The sequence below is a fragment of the Nicotiana tabacum genome, chromosome 5, assembly GCF_000715075.1.
Source record: "Nicotiana tabacum cultivar K326 chromosome 5, ASM71507v2, whole genome shotgun sequence".
Taxonomy (NCBI): domain Eukaryota; kingdom Viridiplantae; phylum Streptophyta; class Magnoliopsida; order Solanales; family Solanaceae; genus Nicotiana; species Nicotiana tabacum.
Window position 1 is genome coordinate 123,769,929 of NC_134084.1, and position 22,261 is coordinate 123,792,189.

The 22,261-nt window shown below is 35.1% G+C and overlaps 1 protein-coding gene across 1 annotated transcript; it reads left to right on the plus strand.

Moving 5' to 3' along the window:
* The first annotated feature begins 20,236 nt into the window (after positions 1-20,236).
* Positions 20,237-21,802, plus strand: LOC107822886 (anthocyanidin 3-O-glucosyltransferase-like). Its single transcript, NM_001326108.1, is given in 1 exon segment — positions 20,237-21,802. A coding segment is annotated over 1 exon segment (1,332 nt). The 5' UTR covers positions 20,237-20,300; the 3' UTR covers positions 21,633-21,802.
* The last annotated feature ends 459 nt before the right edge of the window (positions 21,803-22,261 follow it).

Below are 22,261 nucleotides of genomic sequence, written 5' to 3' on the forward strand. Positions count from 1 at the left end.
TCCCCCACAGCCCCAAAACATAAAAACATGCTCTAGAAAGGGGAACTCTCAAAACCTAACTCCTTAAGGGTCCCTCCACCACCCAAGGTAAGTTCTAATGGTGATTCTAAGTTAAATTCAATTTCCAACATCTTATTAATATGGGTAAACCCTCCATATCATTAGATATTCGATTGGAACATCATTGTTGAGAGAATAAACCCTAGAACTCGAATTCAAGGGGATTGAACATCAATAAGGTAATGTCTTCACCCTCTAATTGATTATATCATTGGATTAATTATAGTAGACTCTATGTTCATGAGTTATGAGGCGATGGGTTGATATTAAAGCATAAAAAATTATAGGTTTGGTTTGTTGATTGTTGATTATTGGTTAAGGGTGTTGTTCACCTTATGGGTGATAAAGAATGATGTTGATTATAACCATTTGAGACTTTAGAATTTATCTAGGAGGAAGAGAATGGGTTATTGGGTATAGAGACACCATTAATAAGGGCTATGAAGCTTTATGTCACCGAGTGTTTGAAAAAGTACCTAAGTAACCAAAACATGAGAATTATAGCTAATATGGAATCCCTTTGACTTGTATTGATATAGATTAAAGTTGAAAGGGTTGGCGAATGTTGTATTACGCTCAAGAGCAGGAACTTAAGGTATGTGAGGCTAACTCTCTATGTTTGATAATGTTAATGATTCTCCCTACACTACGTTTCTTTTACGATGTTACTAATTGCCTCAGAAATATAGTTTAGCCTAGTTCCTTGAATAGTTGTAGAACTTTTATTCTCTAGCTTCATAACTCGTTCATGACATTTATTCTGAACATTGTGAGCTCAGTGCGTATTAAATATAGACTTGGGTTTGATGCCCCCGTGTCTTAGTATAGATTACTCAGTATGTCATAACATTTGAAGTTTCAGTGTTCATAATCAGTTCTAGAATACATATCTCAGTCTAGTCATATTCAATATTCTAATATTATGTAACTTAGTGTGATGCAGTATTCCAGTATTATGTAACTCAGTATGATCAAGTATTCCAGTATCATGTAACTCGGTGTGATTCAATACTTCATTATCATGTATTGCAGTATGATTCTCAGTTCCTGATTTTAAATCCATGAATGTTGAACACCTGTATTTGGGCCTGAGGTCGTAGTTTATATGCTTTATGCATACTTGGGCCTGAGGTCGTAGTTTATGCTTTATGCATTTTTGGGCCTGAGGCTGTAGTTTATGCTTTATGCATTTTTGGGCCTGAGGCCGTAGTTATGTATACATATACTTGCGCTCTGGGCCATAGCTTGTGCACATACATATTGGGCCTGAGGCTGTAGATTATTCAGATAAACAGGTTGTTCATCATTCAGAAGAGGAAGCATTCATATCCTTACTTCCTTTGTTTAGTTCAATTATTTAGTTATCAGTTATCAGTTATCATTTCAGATTCAGTTTCGGTTTCAATAGTTATCATTTCAGTTATCAATTATCAATTCTCACTTATCAGCTTAGTTTCAGTTTCAGCATTTATAATTCTTTCTTTGAGTTGCTTTACATACCAGTACAATTCAAATGTACTGACGTCCCTTTTGCCCGGGTGATGTATCTCACGATGCAGGTAATAATTTATAGGTTGATGATTCAGAGCACTAGGATTCTCGTACCAGCTATTTGGTGATTCCCAGTTCTTTCGGGGCATTATCATTACTATAGTCATAAGTATTTTCAGACAGTCAATGCTTTCATTACTTCATTAGGGGCTTCATAGACTAGAATAACAGTTAGACAGAGTCAGAGGCTTTTCATATTAAGCTGGGTTGGCTGCAAATATGTTTTAGAATTGTATTAGTATTTCCTCACTTTGATTTATATCATCCAGACTTTCAGTATATTAGCATGTGTTAGTTTATCTTCCACATTCAGTATGTTATTATATCACATGTTGATTCAGCCAGCCAGTTGGTTCGCTCGGTCACATGTAGTCAAGCACCGAGTGTCGTGTTATGTCTAGGCCCAGGTTCGGGGTGTGATAAAGCTTGGTATTAGAGCATTAGGTTCAAGAGTCCTAGGGAGTCTATGAAGCCGTGTCCAGTGGAGTGTCCTTTATATGTGTGTGCCGGCCACTAATCACACCCAACTATGCCTTATAAAAAGGACAAGCGGTCATTGCAAATATAATCCGGGTATTAGCCCAGAGTCGAATCCCACAAGGAATTAACCTACCAACTACTTTTGTCAGACTCACTGAATTCTCCATAATCAACTTTCTAGATGTTTTGGATAACACTTAGTGATATTTCTACTAACTATAACTGAATAAAATTAAGTAAACTAAAAGCTAACTATGACTGAGTTGTAAATAAATAAGAGAAGGATCTAAGGTTGTGATTTTCCCTATTGATGGAATCCCTTCCTATTATGTTTCATATAGATTTTCCTAATCGTCTCTATCGATCATGAGCACTCTTACTACCGTAAATCTCTCCCGAGTAATTACGACAATTACTAGACACACTCTCTCGTGTTATGCTAGATAACTTTTATTACAACTCACTTGGATCACACCCAAGGTTTCGTTATCCCACCTTTAAACCCTCGGTTATTGATTTCTCATATACTTTGGGAGTGGTGTTGTTCAACAACTACCTAAATATGCACTCTCTCTTGAGTAATACATACTAAATAGGCACAGCTAATTGAGGATCCTATCAATTAATTACAACAAGAACGTAGTTGAACAAATAGAGATTAACCTGGGTAAACTATATTAACACAACAAGAAGTTCATCCCTCAACAGGTTCCATCAAAACCTTAGACTAAATAATTAGCTACTCATAATTGTGTTCATAATAACAACAGCAAAATTCATCATGAATGATAAAAACAAAAGGAAGAAAGGTAGAACTCGATGCCGAATTATCCTCCTTGCCTCTTTCCTCTTCTTGCCTTGAACAAAACTATAAAAACCTTGATATCCTCCTTTAAGGCGAACTGGACCTCTTATAGGTTAAGTGGAATTGCCCCTAAACTTTTAAGTTTACACTTAAAATTTTTGCGTTTCGGAGTGACTAGCGCGGCCGCGCTCGAACTGTGCATGGGCCGCACATATGGTATTCTACATTGTCGCTGCTTCCTAGACAAGCGCAGCCGCGCTCGTGACTGTGCTTAGGCTGTGCTAATCGACTTCAACACTGCCCCAGTTCTTCTGCTCTAGCGTGGCCGCGCTAAGGCCGTGCTTGGCCCACGCTAGAGTGGATCAGCTGTTTATCTCTTCTTTTATTTCTTCTTTCACATGTACTCAACTCCGAGGGGCTTTCTTGCTTTAATTTAGTTCAAACACTATCCTAAGTCCTCATAAGCACGACTTGCTCCTGCAAAACATAAAATTCACAATTAGAGCCATTTTATCATCATTTAACCTTCCTATAACAGTGAAACATAGTCAAGTTGGGGCATAAATAGTCGCCAAACTACATGAATCTAGCCTATTATCAGCCACTCATATAAATGGTTAACTACCAAGACATTCAGGACTATCTCACTTCTTTCTACTCTAGATCGTGCCATGAAGCTTAGGGCAATAGTTAACCTTCTCTTCCTATCGAATTCCAAATATATTGGATACTCAAGCGACAGGCAAGAAAAATCCAAGGTTCTAAATAGGATGATTTCCCATTGGGGTATAATTATAGAGTACATGTTGGTAAATATGAGACTTGAGAGGATGTTAAAAGTGGGATGCAATGGATAGTAGTACAGATTAGAGCATAACCTTATCAGAAATTACAAAAGCATTTATCATGTCTTATGGTTATCAGTTTGCCTCAGTTACCAGTTATACAGTCTTTCAGTTAGCAAGTTTATGGTTATTCAGTACGCCAGTATTCAGTTATATGCTTACCAAATATCCAATTTTTAGTGTATCAAAATTTTTGGTGACTTGTGAGTATACAGTGATGCATATGGGTTCTCAAAGAAAATGTAAGTAACAGTGATTATAACGAAACCTTCGCATATTTTAGGTCTGGATTAAGACCAAGACTCACCGGATGGCGCAGGAAGTGATTTATCAGATGATGGTATACTTTGAAGGATAAGTTTGTGCATGGTAGTATATTCGTATGTGTTTTACCTCTTTTGTCACGACCCAAACCGATACGGGTACCAGGTGCCCTTACTCAATCGAGTACCAACGTAACGTATCTTTCTCATTTTATTAACATGGGTAAATGGGCCAGAAGGGTCATATAAAGTAACAAGAATAAAACATGAAAGAACACTCGACATAAGACAACTCAACCTGATATACCGACTTATACATGATGTACGGGCCTATAAGGCAAAAATAATCACTCATACACTGAACATAGGCCAATAAGGCCATACAATCTTTCATATACATGACATATGTCTACAAGTCTCTAAGAGTACATAAACATTATAAGGCCAGGACAGGGCCCCGACATACCAATCAATGCATGTCTAAATCATACTAACCAAATAAGCAACTCCGGAGCAAATGGAGCGCCCCAACATCTTCCGCTGAGGTGATAGCCTACTTGAAATACTCTCAACCTGTGTATCGAAACCTGAAGGCATGAAACGCAGTATCCCCAGGCAAAAAAGGACGTCAGTACGAATAATGTACCGAGTATGTAAGGCACATAAATAAGTACATGGAAGAAATATAGAGTAAATGACTCAACCTGTAAGTCTGAATAATTCAGTAAATCATGAAATACTTATAATGTCATGCATATGTGTATGAATGTCATGTCGTGCATAGGTACATGTATTCATAACATCATCAAGCCTCTGAGAGCATCCCATTATATCATCTCGACCACTGTGGGAAAATCATCAACATATACCAGCTGATCAGGTGGAGGTGTGTATATAACGCCGTAACCTTTTTCCATATATATATAAAATACCATCTGGTCATAGGTCAATGTACATGTATAAATGAATCAATGCATGAGAAGTACGTCAATAAAATCTCTTGGAATGTCATAAGACCATTATGCCTTTGAGTAGTATCATGAAATAAACTTTATCAACTTTCGTATTTTTTAAGACTCATGAACAGACAATAGAATAATAAGAGATATGGGGAATCAAGAACATATGAACCTCTAGTATTTCTATAAATAGAGTTATTTATAAAAATTGTGCATTTGTTCGTTTCGTTTGTGTCGTATAGATCCTGCCAAAGGAAAGAAGGGATAGCTTTAACATACCTGAGCCGATTCTCTAGACAATCCTTCTAACACACGCCAATTGCAACGAAACACAAAACCACGAGATCGAAATAGGGAACAATTCGTATAAAATACCCGAAGCAATAACATTGTTATTTGAAAAATGATCGTTGCTGAAACTCTTTCCTTAAGAGATGAGAAATGACATTAGAAAGGACGTTACTATTGCTGAAATAACAATAGAAAGAATGGAAGAAATCTTGGCTTGAATTCTTAGAAGGAACGTTACTATGTTCCTTTCTTAAGAGACTTGAAGATAATTTTTTAATTAGGAATGTTATCCTTAATGATTAGGTGTGCCCTACTTTGTATGGTGACTAAGCCAACTAAGCTCACTAATTTGCCACCTTAAAGAGTAACTTATGAGTCACTTATTACCTACTCCCTTGGCTGCCACATTGAGGCATTTTAATCTTATCCATAATTTTAATAATTATTCACTAATCTCTTAATTAACTTGTTAATCTCCCACTAACCAATAATTATCCAATTATCCACATAATCAAGAATTATCTCAAGTTACTCAAAATACTACTCACTTTTAACACACTTTATACATCTTGCTATCATATTCATGTGATACCTTATATGACATTAGTTCATAAGTATCGGGTATTTTAGCTCGGGCCGTATTTTATCCCAAAACGTCAAACTTTGACAAATTTTTTTTTGTCGATTTGCTTACCCTCTCAACTTCACGAATTTACTCATCACTTGTTTGAAATAGCATAATGCTTATAATCTCAAAATAATCCAATTCCCGAACTTACGTTGATTAGCTTATGACGAAACTTTAACGTACGAAAATGCGGGACGTAATATCTCATTTCTGATCTTATATCATTTTACTTTTGGCAGACTTCCACATATGAAAAGATGGGGTGTAACATCCTAGAACAACTTCATTTAATTCTTGGAAATGGAGCCACAAGTTGTATGATGATAGTTCAGATGTCAGACCCTAGCATTGGTCCCTATAGTTTTGGACTGAAAAGAGCCTAAGGGTAAAATACCTATGAGTTAGCAACGTTTGTTATTGCCAAAGATGTGATTTCATATAACTCATGCAAATATAGTGAATTTCAGGGAACGATTTTAAGTTGTTCATATTTATTCAAATCAGAACTAGAAGTACCACGTTAGTAAGCTACTATAAGAAGCAGCTATTGATGTAAGATAAAAGATATGGCATTTCCCCTTATGTTATGTGACTAAGTGATTACCGTGGATGTTTATAGTATAATATGATTTTATATTATATAGAAAGTTTGGGGTTAGATATGCTATTTTTGTTTAAGAAATATGAACTTTCCCCAAGTGTGATCCATGTACGTGGTCCAAAAAAAATGATAAGTATGCGACTGTAGAACAGGGTCGGATGGTGAGAGAAGTTAGAAATAACCTTATGCATTACTTTAGTTATGCAAAGTAGAACAAGAAAATGTGATTCTAGTAGGTGTTTAGTAAAAGAATAATAAGTAAGTTTTGAGTTGATACAGTGAATTAGCAATTTCAGCAGAGCTAGTAGAGGCACAATTTGATTCACTTAGCCAGGTTAACTCTAGTGAGTGGATGACAGTTTGAAATACCGAACGCATGTTAGAACCCAAAAAGTTTAAGTTAAATCCGAAGTACGGTGATAGTGGGAAAAACAATCAGCTAGCAGTAAGAGAGCAAACTATAGTAGAATAGCCTTTAAGAATTATCGAAATATGGTTTCTCCAAGATTGACAGTGTAAGCAGAGTTAAATTATTAAGATTGTGTATGGTAGTTGTGAATACATTAGCTTTCCGTTATGTGAATAATTTAGTTTTTCCTAGTAAAAAGAGATTTCTCAGAAGTAAGTTGGAAAATGAGTCGTTATTGACGTAGAGTGTAAAGAATTACAGAAAATAAGGAAAGTTATTTGGATCCCAACAAAAAAAGGAAGAATCCCCAAGTATAAAACTTTGGTCTAAGGGGTGATGTGAAAACCATCAGTAAGTCCAGATGGAGATTTGAAACTTGAATAGTTAGCATGGGATATGAAAAAGAAAATCAGTTCGGTAATGAGGGGAAATTGTATAATTACCACAGGGATTATGGCTAGCATGTGTAAGGAACACAAAGTGAGTAGAATGATCACCGAGTTTAGTTATTGATGATAAAGTGACCACAAAAAAGCTATAAAATCATACCTATTTATGTGTTATCAGGGTAGTGCCATTGCATGAGACTCTCAAATTTAGAGTACACGTCAAAGACTTAGTTCACAATAATACTATAAGTGTTTTCAGGAAGTGCTTAAGATGTTAATCAAGTATGGGAAGTATAACTCATGATTGAGGTGGATACAAGAACTCTAGTGAAAAAAGTTCTAGGAGATCAATTTGTGTACTCCAAAGATAGTAGAGTTTTTGTCTAGAATATGACTTGTTCCTCCTTAGTAGCCGAAGTGAAGGAGAAATAGTTTGATGATACCTACTTATTGTAGCTGAAAGAGGGGATTCACAAGCATAAGATGATGGTTTTTATACAAGGGGGAGATGATGGTACTTTGAGGTACCAAGACAGATTGTATGTTCCAGACATAGATGGACTTAAAGAGGGAAGATCATGTTAGAAGCCCATAATTCCAGGTATTCTTTCCATCCAGGTTCCCCAAAGATGTATCATGGCCTTAAGGATATTTATTGGTGGAACGGCATGAAAAAAAACATTGCAGACTTTATGGCCAAGTGTCTGAATTATTAGTAAGTGAAAGTCAAGCAGCAGAAAGCCCAGTGTTTTACCACATAATACACATATTTTAAGTGGAGACGGTAAATATGGAATGTATAACATGATCATCTTGCTCAATTTGGAAGCATGATTTGATAGAGTGATTGTAAATCGACTTACCAAGTCAGTGCACTTCTTGCTAATAAAAACTACAGATTCAGTAGAAGATTATACCAAGTTGTACATTCAGAAAATCGTCTGATTGCATAGGGCTCCGTTGTCCGTTATTTCGGACTGTGGTGCTCAGTTTAAAATGAATGCTTAGAAGTTCTTTCATAAAGGATTAGGAACAAGTTTTTCATCCTCAGAAAGATGGCGAGGCAGAGCGCATTATTCAAACAGTTTAGGATATTTCCTTGATGTTACACGTAATTGTGATGATCATATACCTCTCATTGACCTTGGTAATAATAACACCTACCATTCTAGTTTCAAGAGGCACGTGCGAGACTCTATACGGGCAAAGGTGTAGATCGCCAATTGGTTGGTTCAAAGTTGATGAAGCAGAGTTGTTGGGACCAAATTTGGTCTCAATGGAGAAAGTTAAGTTGATTCAAGAGCATTTGAAGACAGCTTAGAGCCGCCAAAAGTCCTATTCGAGAGTGTGGCATAGAGACCTAGAGTTTCAAGTTGATGATTGGGTGTTTCTGAAATTTTTGCCTATGAAAGGCGTTATAAGATTTGGGAAGAAGGGGAAGGATAGTCCATGCTATATTGGTCCATAATGAATCTTGCGAAGGATCGGTCAATTAGCTTATGAGTTGGAGTTGCCACCAGAATTAGCAGTGGTACGTCCAGTATTTAACGTGTCATGTTATAACATTCAAGTTTCTAGTACTCAGATACTCATGTCAGTTCAGTACTCAGATACTCATGTCCGTTCAGTACTCAGATACTCATGTCAGTTCAGTACTCATATGCTCATGTCTGTTCAATACTCAACTAATCATGTTAGTCCAATACTTAGATATTCATGCTAGCTTAGTACTCTGATATTGATGTTAGTTCAAACTTGAATATTCGTGCCAGTTTAATATTCATATATCCATGTTAGTTCAGTATTCATGTATCCATAGCGGGACCAATATTCAGTCTATGCAGTAGTCATTAAGTTAAGTATCTAAATAGTTCAGTAATCATGTATTCATTCAGTTTAGTATGCAAGTGTCAGTAAAAGTTCATGTTTCCACCAAACCCGTTTAAGGTCCGGAGTTAGCAGAAGTTACAGTCAGCACAATCATTCGAGGACGAATGATCCAAAGGGGGAGATAATGTAACACCCCATAAATTCGGACTAGGTGTGGATATGTTAAATAGGTATTAATCTGATATTTTAGACATATGAAGTCCTAGAGGGATGAATATGGGTGAAAATAATTGTTTTAGAATCAAGATAGAGAATGAGGTGCATAAGATTCGATAAAATCTACGAAGTTTACAAAAGGTTGGTTTTATAGAAGGTTTAGTGAAAAACATGTAGGTTATTTGGGATAGCACAAAACACAAAAGTTGTAGACCTTTGAAATAGCATTCCAACGATATGTTATGGAGCCCAAATGGATCTTTGTGCAAAATGTTATGTACGTTTTACAGAACAGTATGAAATACGCGTGCCTCGAGCGCGGCCGTGCACCTATGATAGTGTTACTGCCATTTTGTGCGGTCGGGTGTGTGGTCAAGCTTGCAGGTGCATTGGGGCACACTTGGGGACTATTTTAAATCCCTACTTCGTCCCCCACAACGCCAAAACATAAAAACTTACTCTAAAAAGGGGAACTCTCAAAAACCGAACTCCTTAAGGGTCCCTCCACCACCCAAGGTAAGTTCTAATGGTGGTTCTAAGTTAATTTCAATTTTCCAATATCTTATTAACATGGGTAAACCCTCAATATCATTAGATATTCAATTGGGACATCATTGTTGAGAGAAGGAACCCTAGAACTCGAATTCAAGGGGATTGAACATAAAAAAGGTAATGTCTTCACCCTCTAATTGATTAAACCATTGGATTAATGATTATAGACTCTCTGTTCATCAGTTATGAGTTGATGGGCAGATATAAAAGCATAAAAAAATTATAGATTTGGTTTGTTGATTGTTGATTATTGGTTAAGAGTGTTGTTTACCTTATGATGATAAAGAATTATATTGATTATAACCATTTGAGACTTCAGAATTTATTTAGGAGCAAGAGAATGGGTTATTGGGTGTAGAGACACCATTAATAAGGACTATGAAGCTTTATGTCACCAAGTGCTTGAAAAAATACCTAAGTAACCAAAACATGAGAATTATAGCTAATATGGAATCCCTTTGATTTGTATTGATATAGATTAAAGTTGAAAGGGTTGGCGAATATTGTATTACGCTCAAGAGGAGGAACTTAAGGTATGTGAGGCTAACGCTTTATGTTTGGTAATGTTAATAATTCTCCCTACACTACGTTTCTTTTACGATGTTACTAATTGCCTCAGAAATATAGTTTAGCCTAGTTCCTTGAATAGTTGTAGAACTTTTATTCTCTAGCTTCATAACTCGTTCATGATTTTCATTTTGAATGTTGTGAGATCAGTGCGTATTCAATATAGACTTGGGTTTGATGCCCCCGAGTCTTAGTATAGATAGATTACTCAGTATGCCATAACAGTTGAAGTTTCAGTATTCATAATCAGTTCAAGAATACATATCTCAATTTAGTCCTATTCAGTATTCTAATATTATGTAACTCAGTGTGATGCAGTATTCCAGTATTATGTAACTCAGTGTGATCCAGTATTCCAGTATCATGTAACTCAGTGTGATTCAGTACTTCACTATCATGTATTGCAGTATGATTCTCAGTTCCTGATTTTAAATCCCTGAATGTTGAACACCTGTATTTGGGCCTGAGGGTGTAGTTTATGCTTTATGCATGTTTGGGCCTGAGGCCGTAGTTTATGCTTTATGCATTTTTGGGTCTGAGGTCGTAGCTTGTGCACATACATATTGGGCCCGAGGCCATAGCTTATTCAGATAAACAAGTTTTTCATCATTCAGAAGAGGGAGTATTCATATCCTTACTTTCTTTGTTCAGTTCAGTTATTAGTTATCAGTTCAGTTATTAGTTATTAGTTATTAGTTATCAGTTATCCGTTACCGTTTTAGTTTCAGTTTTGGTTTCAATAGTTATCATTTCAGTTATCAATTATCAATTCTCAGTTATCAGCTTAGTTTTAGTTTCAGCAATTATAATTCTTTATTTTAGTTGCTTTATATACCAGTGCAATTCAAATGTACTGATGTCCCTTTTGCCCGGGTCCTGCATCTCACGATGCAATTAATGATTTATAGGTTGATGATTTAGAGCGTTAGGATTCTCGTACCAGCTATTTGGTGATCCCTAGTTCTTTCGAGGCATTATTATTACTACAGTCTTCAGTATTTTCAGACAGTCAATGTTTTCAGTACTTCATTAGAGGCTTCATAGACTAGAGTAACAATTAGACAAAGTCACAGGATTTTCATATTAATCTAGGTTGTCTACAAATATGTTTCAAAATTATATTAGGATTTCCGAACTTTGATTTATATCATCCAGACTTTCAGTATATCAGCATATGTTAGTTTATCTTCTGCATTCAATATGTTATGATATCACATATTGATTCAGCCAGCCAGTTGGTTCACTCGGTCACATGTAGTCAAGCACCGAGTGTCGTGTTACGTCCAGGCCCAGGTTCGGGGCGTGACAATTACAATGAAGAATAATTACAAAGTTACAACTCAACTACGGACATACAAATTACTAGCTCTAGGAACTGGTCCGTAGTGGTGTTAAACTTTGTTCTTGATGTACTTGAGAATTGAATGCTTGAATGTCAGATCTTGAATGCTTGAATAAATTCTCAAGTGTTTAAGTGATGTTTTGTTGTAATGTTTAATGTTAATACAACATGGATGACATCATTTGAATGATGTAATCACTTGGTAAGACAAATGAGAAGTGACTGCAGAACTGTACTACACTATTTCTGTGTACAGTGCAGGCAGTCACTTTTCAGTTGTAGACAGTTGACTTTGTACTGCTGTCAAGGAAACACAAGGGTATCAGGTCCCTGTGTTGATTCTCTATCTTCTGAAGTTGTAGCAGTTCACATTAGCTGGAATCCGTTAATTTGCGATGTGTATCAAGTGTGTCGGGTTCCTTATCCGTTTCATTGACTGTAAGTTTATCAGATCATCAAAATACAAAGCTAAGGCATTGTAAACCCATCAGAAACAAATACAAATTAATTTTTTCCTTAGGCCATCTCCAACCCTTTGCCTCCATTTTTTCCTCCAAAATGGATTAAAGTTACTCCAACCATTACTTTATTTTTTACTCCAAAAAAGAATATTTTATTTTATATTCTTCTCTCTCTTCAATATTATATTATTATCTTTTATTTAATTTTTTATTTCCAGTAAAGAAAATCTATTTTTTTCTTTTTTACATATTCATCACCTATAATTTAATATAAAACTATTTTATACCATAGATTTTTGAATAATATAATTTGTAAGTAAATATTATAGAGTATATATATTAACGGATAATTCAAATAAAAGTGAAATCATTGAGATATAAGATAATTAAATACATATTACATTATGGTAAAATTCATATTGAATATTACATAAATAATCAACATCTACCTCTAGTATGCTCCCATAAATGATCTATTAATGCATTACTAAGTGCAAAATGAGTATCTTTGTTCTTCATTTTTTTGTGTCGAGCTAAAAATTACTCAAATCGGTGATTTTTTCTTTTCAATTTTAGCAACATCTAATATTTTATATTCACACAGTTCAATTTTAGCAACATCTAGTATTTTATATTTGAGAAAAAAGCCATTATTGCCCCTGTACTATTGGAATTTAAGCACGTTTGTCCCTCGTTATACTATATGTTCAATCCCCATCCTACCGTTAATAAAGTTTATACAATTAGCCCTAACCCTAAAGCCTCGTCGATGTGGTAGCTGACCCCTTATCTTTTTTCCAAGTCAGCTGCCAACTCAGACTTCCACTAACTTTTAATACCCAAACCCAACGACTAAATCAAATTGACCCAATCTCACTCCTAAATCAGATTGACCCGTAACCCGTAACCGTTTGCCCACTAAATAAATAGAATTAACCCATCTTAAAATAATTTATTCACCTCATTTGGTCGAACCTTCTGGTACATCAAAGAAAATGAGAGAACCAAACCGGTCAGGATCCTTGCTTCCAGTGGCGATTTCAATCAAGGGTAAGATATTTTTCTCTAAAAACTTGATGTTTTGTTAGTTTTATCTCTTTGTTGTTTTATCCCAAAAATATTTTCCAAGGATGCTCTTACTGGCATTTCGAACCCCTTTGAGATTTGTTCTTTGTTGGTTAGGGATTTCAGTTCCCTTTTTCTTTTCCGTTTATTTGAAGCTGATAGGTGTGTGTAGTTGTCATAGGGTTTCTAATTTTTTCTAATTTGGTATTTATTGAAGTTAGGGTTTACAGAGTAGTTCTTGGTTGGTTAGGGTTTTCACTTCTCCTATCTTTGTCAATAATTTCAAGCTTGTAGTGTGTGTTTTGCTTTTGTATTAAATCCTAATTTTACTCTTTTTGTTTGCATGTGCCTCATCTGGTATTGAATAGTTTGTTTGTGGTTTAGGGTTTCAATTTTAATATTTTGTGATCCCAACTTCTTTTGGTTTTTTATAGAAAATAAGTGAATCAGAATTTTAATATTGGCTTTTATTTGTTCTTTTGTGCGTTATTTATCGGAGGTTGGGGCTGGGACACTTTATTGCCTTTAATACTTTAATCTATGGTCCTCCATATCTATGGCCGCATCTATTAGTTTATTAATATTGACTGACTTATTCAACTTATGGTTGATTCTATTTTATTGCCTTTATGCCTTTTCCCTTGTATCTATTAGTTTATTAATTGTAACTTACTTTATTTTGCAGTTTACTAACAATGATCCTGCTGGATTTGGTCTTTCATCATGGTGGAGAGTGGGTCAAGAAACCACTCGTAGCATACTCAATAAAAATTTTGCACATTAAGAAAGGTTTTGACTCTGACTTGCTTTCCTATAATGATTTAGTGGATGAATATGTTTCTAACTTGGGGTATATATGAATCCAATAACTAATAGTTAATGGTCCTTCTGGTACATACTATGAAATAAAAGGTGATTATGGCATTAGGACTTTACTGAACTTTGTGAACAACCAGTTTAATGTTATTAACTTATTTGCTGTAGAGGAATGTGAGCCAAGTATTAATGTACCTAATATACTCCATCACAATGAGCATGATGAACTTGAAGCTGACACTGATTGTGATAAAAGTGATAATTGTGATGACAATGAATATGTTGTTTCTTCAAACTATGATTGTGATACACTAGAGAGACTTTTTAAACAAAAGAATAGAGATATTAATGATAAATTGACTGACTATAAAGAGTTGGGTAGGTCAATGACATTCAAAGATATTGCTGAGGCTAGGAAAATAATAAATATGTATACACTTGCAAATGGTTATGGGTTAGAGCAAGCTAAAAGTGACCCAACTAGGCTTAGATACATTTGTGAAGCTGGCTTCCCTTTTGTATGTCACATATCTAGGAATACTTCAGGGGGTGCAGCTGAATTCAGGACTTTATATGATGAGCACACTTGTGAACCTGCATTTGAGAATCATAGGGTTAATTCCAAGACCATTGTTGAATACTTTAATAGAAGGTTGGAGAATCTGGAAGGTAGTTTTACTGATGAATGTAATAAGTTGGTGGCATATGTTAATGAATTGAAGTTTAGTAATCCTGGAAGTGATGTGGTAGTTAACTTATCAAAGGATGCTCTTGCTGAAAGCAAGAGAAGGTTCCTAAGGATGTACATATGTTTTCATGTAATGAAGATGGGATTTAAGAGTGGGTTGAGGCCCTTTATATGGTTGGATGGAACTTTTTTGAAAGGGAAAGTTAAGGGTCAGCTATTGGTGGCAGTTGGTCAAGACTCTGCAAACCACTTTTATCCATTATCTTGGGCTATTGTGGATAAAGAAATAAAATTCACATGGAAGTCGTTTTTAAGTCATTTACAAATGTCACTGGACCTTAAGATGGGTGAAGGAATCACTTTTATCTCAGATATGCAAAAGGTATGAACACTTTACTTTATTTTTTTAACTTTATTATTTTACCAATTTAATAAATATAGATTCTCATACTTCTTCTTTCCTTTATATGCAGGGGCTTATTGATTCAATCTCAACAATTCTTCCTGAGGCACACCACGGATTTTGTGTTAGACACATAAAAGCAAACTGGTACAAGAGATGTGGATCTGGAGAATACAAAAAATATCTGTGGTGGGTAGCTTGGAGTATCTATGAAGAGGACTTCCAAGATCAGTTGAAGAGTATGAGCCAAGTGGATGATGATGGTAAAGTTGTTGTTAAAGATCTGTTAAAGTATCCACCTACTTGCTAGAGTAGGGCCTTCTTTGATACTGCCTGCAAGAACTAGTCAGTTGATAATAACCTGACCGAGTCCTTCAATGCATGGATATTGCAAGCTAGACACAAGCCAATTATAAAGATGTTGGAGGAGATCAGAATCAAGGTTATGAATATGTTGAATGATAATGAAGCTGAAGTAATGGGGTGGGAAAGTGAATACAGTCCCAAGACTTTGAATTTGTATAACCAATTCATGAGGATTGTACAAAAGTGTCATGTGAAGGGCAATGCTGACCAAGGTTATGAGGTGGCATAAGGTAGTGATAGGCACATTGTTAATTTGGGGGCAAAAAAATGCACTTGCAGGACATGAGACCTTTGTGGATTCCCATGTCCTCTTGCAATATGTGCCCTACTATACAAGAAGGTTGATCCTTTAAGTTAGATTCACTGGTACCTTTCAAAAGAGGTATATCTGCAGACTTATTCTTACGAGTTACAACCTATGAGAGGAGAAAAGTTTTAGAAGTTAGAGCCCTCCTAGAATATGGAACCACCTGAATTTGTAAGGCAGGTTGGCAGGCCAAAAGTAAAAAGAACAAGAGGCACAAATGAATCAACTAATAGACAAGAGCAATGGTTTCAATCCAAAAAAGGGAGAGTAATGACATGTAATAACTGTGGAGAACCTAGACATAATGCTAGTGGATGTGCCAATGTAATATATCTCTTGAACAATAACTTTGAACTTCTATTTTATCCTGCCTTGTTCTAACATATAATTGTGTTCGATTTGGTAATAGTACTCTAAAGGAAAATAACTAATGGGTGGCAATTCAAGGGGAAAGTAGAAAAAAAAAACAAAGAACTTTGGTTGATGAACCTGATGCTGAAGAGCCTACATCACCAGCTGCTGCAGATATTACAACTGAAGATGACTTCCATTTATAAGCACCACAGCCAAGTCAAAACACTCAGTCCAGCAACTTTGTGTTTATGCCACCCCTACAGTTCAAAGGCAGCTTCCAACTAGTAATGATCCAGATTTTGAGATCCTTAACTTTGAACCTAAGCCTGAGAAAGCTATAAGACCAAAGAGCATCTCAGAAGCAAGGACAAGACTCCAGCTGAGGCAGCAAAGTGTACCAATTGCAACGAGGCAAATTGGATTTTTTGGTGATTCAAATGGTGCAAGTCAGCCTTCAAAGATTACTTTCTCAGCAAAAGGCCTAACATGGTAGGGAAAATCTGCCATCACTGGAAATCAGTTGATACAAAGGCTAAACAAGTTGAAAGCAAGAAAGGGCAGTGGTAAGGAGCAAAAGTGATGGGACGTTGCTTCTAGTATTGAACATTTGTAAATTTTTGTATGTGTTGTTATTACTGCCATGTCAGTAAACTCTATATTTTGGTTGTGGTTCTTTAGTTGTGACATTTGGATGCCATGATATAACTAGGTTATAGACATCTTTTGGGGTTATAATATGGTATTCAGTTGTCTTATTAAACTCACTTTATGAATGTTGATAGATGATGAATGTTATGAATGTTAACAGTTGGTGTTCAATTAATTATTGTCCATTTTGTTCCCTTTTTAATTTCAATTTTCCAGTTATGTAATTATACAACAATTTATACTTGTTGCTGTCTTTTATGTCAAATGAAGTGGATTGGAAGCAATTTAGAACATGCCATTTAGAATCTGCAGCTTGGATTGCTGTTGTCTTTTATGTCTTTTGTTTTCCAGTTTTGCACTTGGAATGTATTTATTCAACATGCCAAAATAGAATCTGTACAGCATGGCTGGAAATTGAAGCTGACATAGCTGTACACTAAATAATATAGGGACCAATAATATACTATCATATCTTATAAAGAAAACAAACATCTTTAGGATTTGGAGAAAAAAGCTCTTGCTTTAGGGTATACAATAAGGGGGAAAACTAACCAACAAATACTACAATAATATCATCATCAAACAACATTGCTGGAAAGCAACAAATTCTACTATAAATTAGAATATTACTACAACATGACTTAATTGACCTAAAAGTCAGCTACACATATAAAACTCAAAAAAGTCACTTCATCATCGAGGTTTCCAAATAACCAACAAATAGTCCCCAAGAAATCATAGGCAACATCCTTGTCTTTGCAAGTTTATCTTCCAACTTGACGACTTTATCCACTTCATATTGGTGTATAGCCTTCATGGCAATTACTTCATTATTCAATTTGTCCGTTTGCATCTTAATTTCCTCCATCGACAAAGTTACATCTTTAATATTAGTCCAATCACTTTGCGGGAAGATTTCATATTCCCATTCCCAAAACCCACATGAACTAGGTTGTCCATGATTCAAAAAGAACATTTAGGTAATAATTACAAAAGTCTAAACTTGTAGATTTCAAAATTACAGTAAAATTATAAATAAATAAAAAACTAAAAAATATGGTAACCTTAGGCCTCGAACATTTGTAGAATTTTCTTCTAGAGTTATATGGAGTAGACGAAGTGAAGTGGTTGGCTATACTACCGCAGCAACACCTAATCTGTGATGAATAGTTACCTTGCGACATTTATCAACCAAAGCTACGACGAGAATGAAGAAAAGAGAAATTTTGGGAAGATTCCAGTCGAGCCCTAAATTCTTAGCAATGGAGCATATTTTGGGGGAGAAAAGAAGACGTTGGGTACGGATCAAATTACCGGGAGTGAACTTAGGATTGGGAGACTAAATAGCCGTTGGTTTTTGGGTATTAAAAGTTAGTGGAAGTCTGAGTTGGCAGCTAACTTGGAAAAAAGAGAGGGGGTCAGCTGCCACATCGACGAGGCGATAGGGTTAGGGGTAATTACATAAACTTTATTAACAGTAGGGTGGGAATTGAACTAATGTAACAGGGGACAAACATGCTTAAATTCTAATAGTATAGGGGCAATAATGGCCTTTTTCCTTTTATATTTGCACCATTCATTTTTGAGATGATTATATAATTTTCATATACAATTATAACTTATAATAAAATTAACTTATAATTTTACATAAAAATAATAAATGCACGAATAATTTATCAAAATTATATGCCAAAGTTAAAATATAAAATTAATATTATAAAGATATTACATAAATATAATAGGTAAATTAAAAGAGATAAATAATAAAAATAATAATAATATGAGGATAAATAGTAATTCCAAAATTTGAAGTGATATTATTCATCCCCATTTTGAAGGCAAAAATAATAGAGGATTGGAAATGCATTTTGATAAAAAAAATGGCTCCATTGTGGAGAAACCGGGAAGGGCTGGAGATGCCCTTATAAAATCTCTATTTGAGAAGCTAAAAGCCTAAAACCAAATCCCAATAAAACTTTAAAAATAGCATACATATGATTTATTTATATTTTTAAATGAAGCATAACCTAATGCAAAGTTGCATAAATGACATCATTTAACTTATTACGTCCGTGCCGACAATTACTAGTTTATTATACCTATAGCACTTTCCACACAAGTCCACGTACACTGTTTGTTTCCATGTTGAGCGGTCAAGATATTTACACGATAAAAAAAACAAAGGAAAGTACTGACGTTTCTGAAAATTGCGGTATCCAAGTTTCCACGTCCAAAAGAGTATGCAAATAAAGCAAGTAGTGTTGTAGGGAGTAGTAGATTTATATGCTTAACAAGTAGGAGTACTGAATTCGTGTTTGCAAAATCTACATTAAATCCTACCAGCTCAAATTTGTGGGTCTACAATTGGGTCGGTAACAGTTGCTTTACAGCCATTTGATGTACCTACCCACCTCTCCGAAAACAATCAAAAAGGTCAAAATAAAATGAAAGAAAATTTGGGATCAATTTCGCGAATATTTACAAACTTATTTTTAATTTTACGATCTTATCTCTTTTATTACACGAGAGATTTATTTTTATACGTAAAAAGTTTATTTTTACAAATAAAAGATCTAAAAAATTATTTTTTTAAGTTATAAAATTATAAAAAAACATGATGTACAAATAATACGTAGGGGGAGACACCTTGTTAAATTGGCGTCATTTGACATTCAAAACATTCACTAAATCATACACCATTCTTATCTCATTTTTCTCTTAACCATAATATAATATAGTGATATAGTACGACACAAAAACTAAGTACCCATTTGGCCATAGATTTTAACGGTTTATTTTGAAAGAAAAATTAAAAATAATGTTTATAGAATATGATCAGTTTTTCAAAAAAATATTCAAGTTCTTAAAAATGGTTTAGCCAGTTTTTGGGTAAAAAATTTTCTTCCACTTACAAAATTTCAGTTTTTTTTGCAAATAAAATGTATGTCCAAACACAACTTCAACTTCCAAAAATTATTTTTCAACATAATTTTAAAAACTCATTTTTCAAGTTTCAACCAAAATTATGTCCAAACGCTAGCTAAAAGTGAGTAAATTTTCGGGCAAAGATCACTTTTAGTCCGCTGCTAAAATCATTTACATTCAGTAGTCGTAAAAGTATAAAAAATTATATATATATTTGACTGTTATTTTCAAAGCGATTATTGTCGTTTTCATAAACTTTTACCAAACATAAAAATATCGAGTAAGTCACGGCATGCATCAACTGATCAACCCCCATTGATGGTAGGTGATATTTTCAACCCCCACAAGAAAGGACAACAACTAGTCATCTTTTCTACGCCACATTAAAACTAGTACTACTACTACTACAAAACTGTATAAACAAACATGAAATTGCCTAAACCTTCACTTGACTAATAAACTAAAGAGAAAAACAAAGAATGACTACTTCTCAACTTCATATTGCACTTCTTGCTTTCCCTTTTGGTAGCCATGCAACTCCTTTACTCACTCTTGTCCAAAAACTATCTCCATTCTTACCATCAAATACACTATTTTCCTTCTTCAACACATCACAATCCAACTCCTCAATCTTCTCCAAATTTTCAAAACCAGAAAACATTAAAATCTACAATGTTTGGGATGGTGTCATAGAAACCAATGGCACTACCCCTATTGGACGTGAAGCCATTGAGCTTTTTATAAACGCAACACCTAGTAATTTTGAGAAAGTTATGAAAATGGCAGAGGAGGAAAGTGGGGTGAAATTTTCTTGCATTTTAAGTGATGCTTTCTTATGGTTTTCTTGTAAATTGGCTGAGAAAATGAATGTCCCCTGGATTGCTTTTTGGACTGCTGGTTCTGGTTCTTTATCTGTTCATTTATACACTGATTTAATTCGATCCAACGAGGAAACATTATCAACTATACCAGGTTTTTCTTCAACTTTAAAAATCAGTGACATGCCACCAGAAGTTGTAGCTGAGAATTTGGAGGGGCCAATGCCATCTATGCTATATAACATGGCTTTAAATTTGCACAAAGCAACTGCTGTTGTACTGAATTCTTTTGAGGAATTGGATCCAATAATTAACAACGACCTCGAATCAAAGCTTCAAAAGGTGCTCAACATTGGCCCTTTAGTTCTACAATCATCAAAGAAAGTAGTCTTAGATGTTAATTCTGATGAAAGTGGTTGCATCTTTTGGCTTGAGAAACAAAAGGAAAAATCAGTGGTTTATCTTAGTTTTGGAACTGTTACAACACTACCCCCTAATGAAATTGTGGCAGTAGCAGAAGCATTAGAAGCTAAAAGGGTACCTTTTCTTTGGTCACTAAGAGAAAATGGGGTCAAGATTTTGCCTAAAGGGTTTCTTGAAAGAACAAAGGAATTTGGAAAAATAGTTTCTTGGGCACCCCAGTTGGAAATCTTGGCACATTCTGCTGTTGGTGTTTTCGTAACACATTGTGGTTGGAATTCTATTTTGGAAGGCATATCATATGGTGTGCCTATGATTTGTAGGCCATTTTTCGGGGACCAAAAGCTGAATAGTAGAATGGTGGAAAGTGTTTGGCAAATAGGTTTACAAATTGAAGGTGGAATTTTCACCAAAAGTGGAACAATGAGTGCATTGGATGCCTTTTTCAGTGAGGATAAAGGGAAGGTATTAAGGCAAAATGTTGAAGGGCTAAAAGAAAGAGCAATAGAAGCTGTGAAATCAGATGGGAGTCCAACCAAAAATTTCAAGGACCTAATGGAGCTGGTAAAATAATGTCACAAGCCACTTGATTGTATTGTGTTGTAATTGACAATTTGGGAATATGTATCAGCTGGAACTTGCTTCAGTCTATTGTAGAATAAATTCTGGGGTAGTAGCTAGACTATGTATTTGACCAAAGTTGTGATTTCATCCTAAGTGTTTGAATTATAATTTTTGTTTTGTATAGTATGATATTTGAAGGGAAGCCTTGGAGTAACTGGTAAAGTTACCTCCATGTGATCAGGAGTCACGGGTTCAAGTCATGGAAACAGATGCAGAGTAAAGCTGCGACCTTTGTGGTCTGACTCTTCTCTGTCCTTTTTTTTATATAGTATGACATTTATGTTTAAGTGACTCCAAGAAATTATAACCACATCTTAGGCTTATGCAATTGAAAAACAAAACGAAAGAACAAGAAATCCATTAGTATTTGTATACGGTAGAAATCGGGGCTACCCGATTTCGTTGGCTCGAGGGTCATTTCAAGAGAGAGATCGAAATTGAAGAAGCATGAAAAGAATTGCTCGACCTATGATTTGGAATTGACTGCAGTAATATATTCTTTGAAGATATGACGACACTACTTATACGACGTCCATGTTGACATCTACACAGATCACAAGAGTTTACAATACATCTTC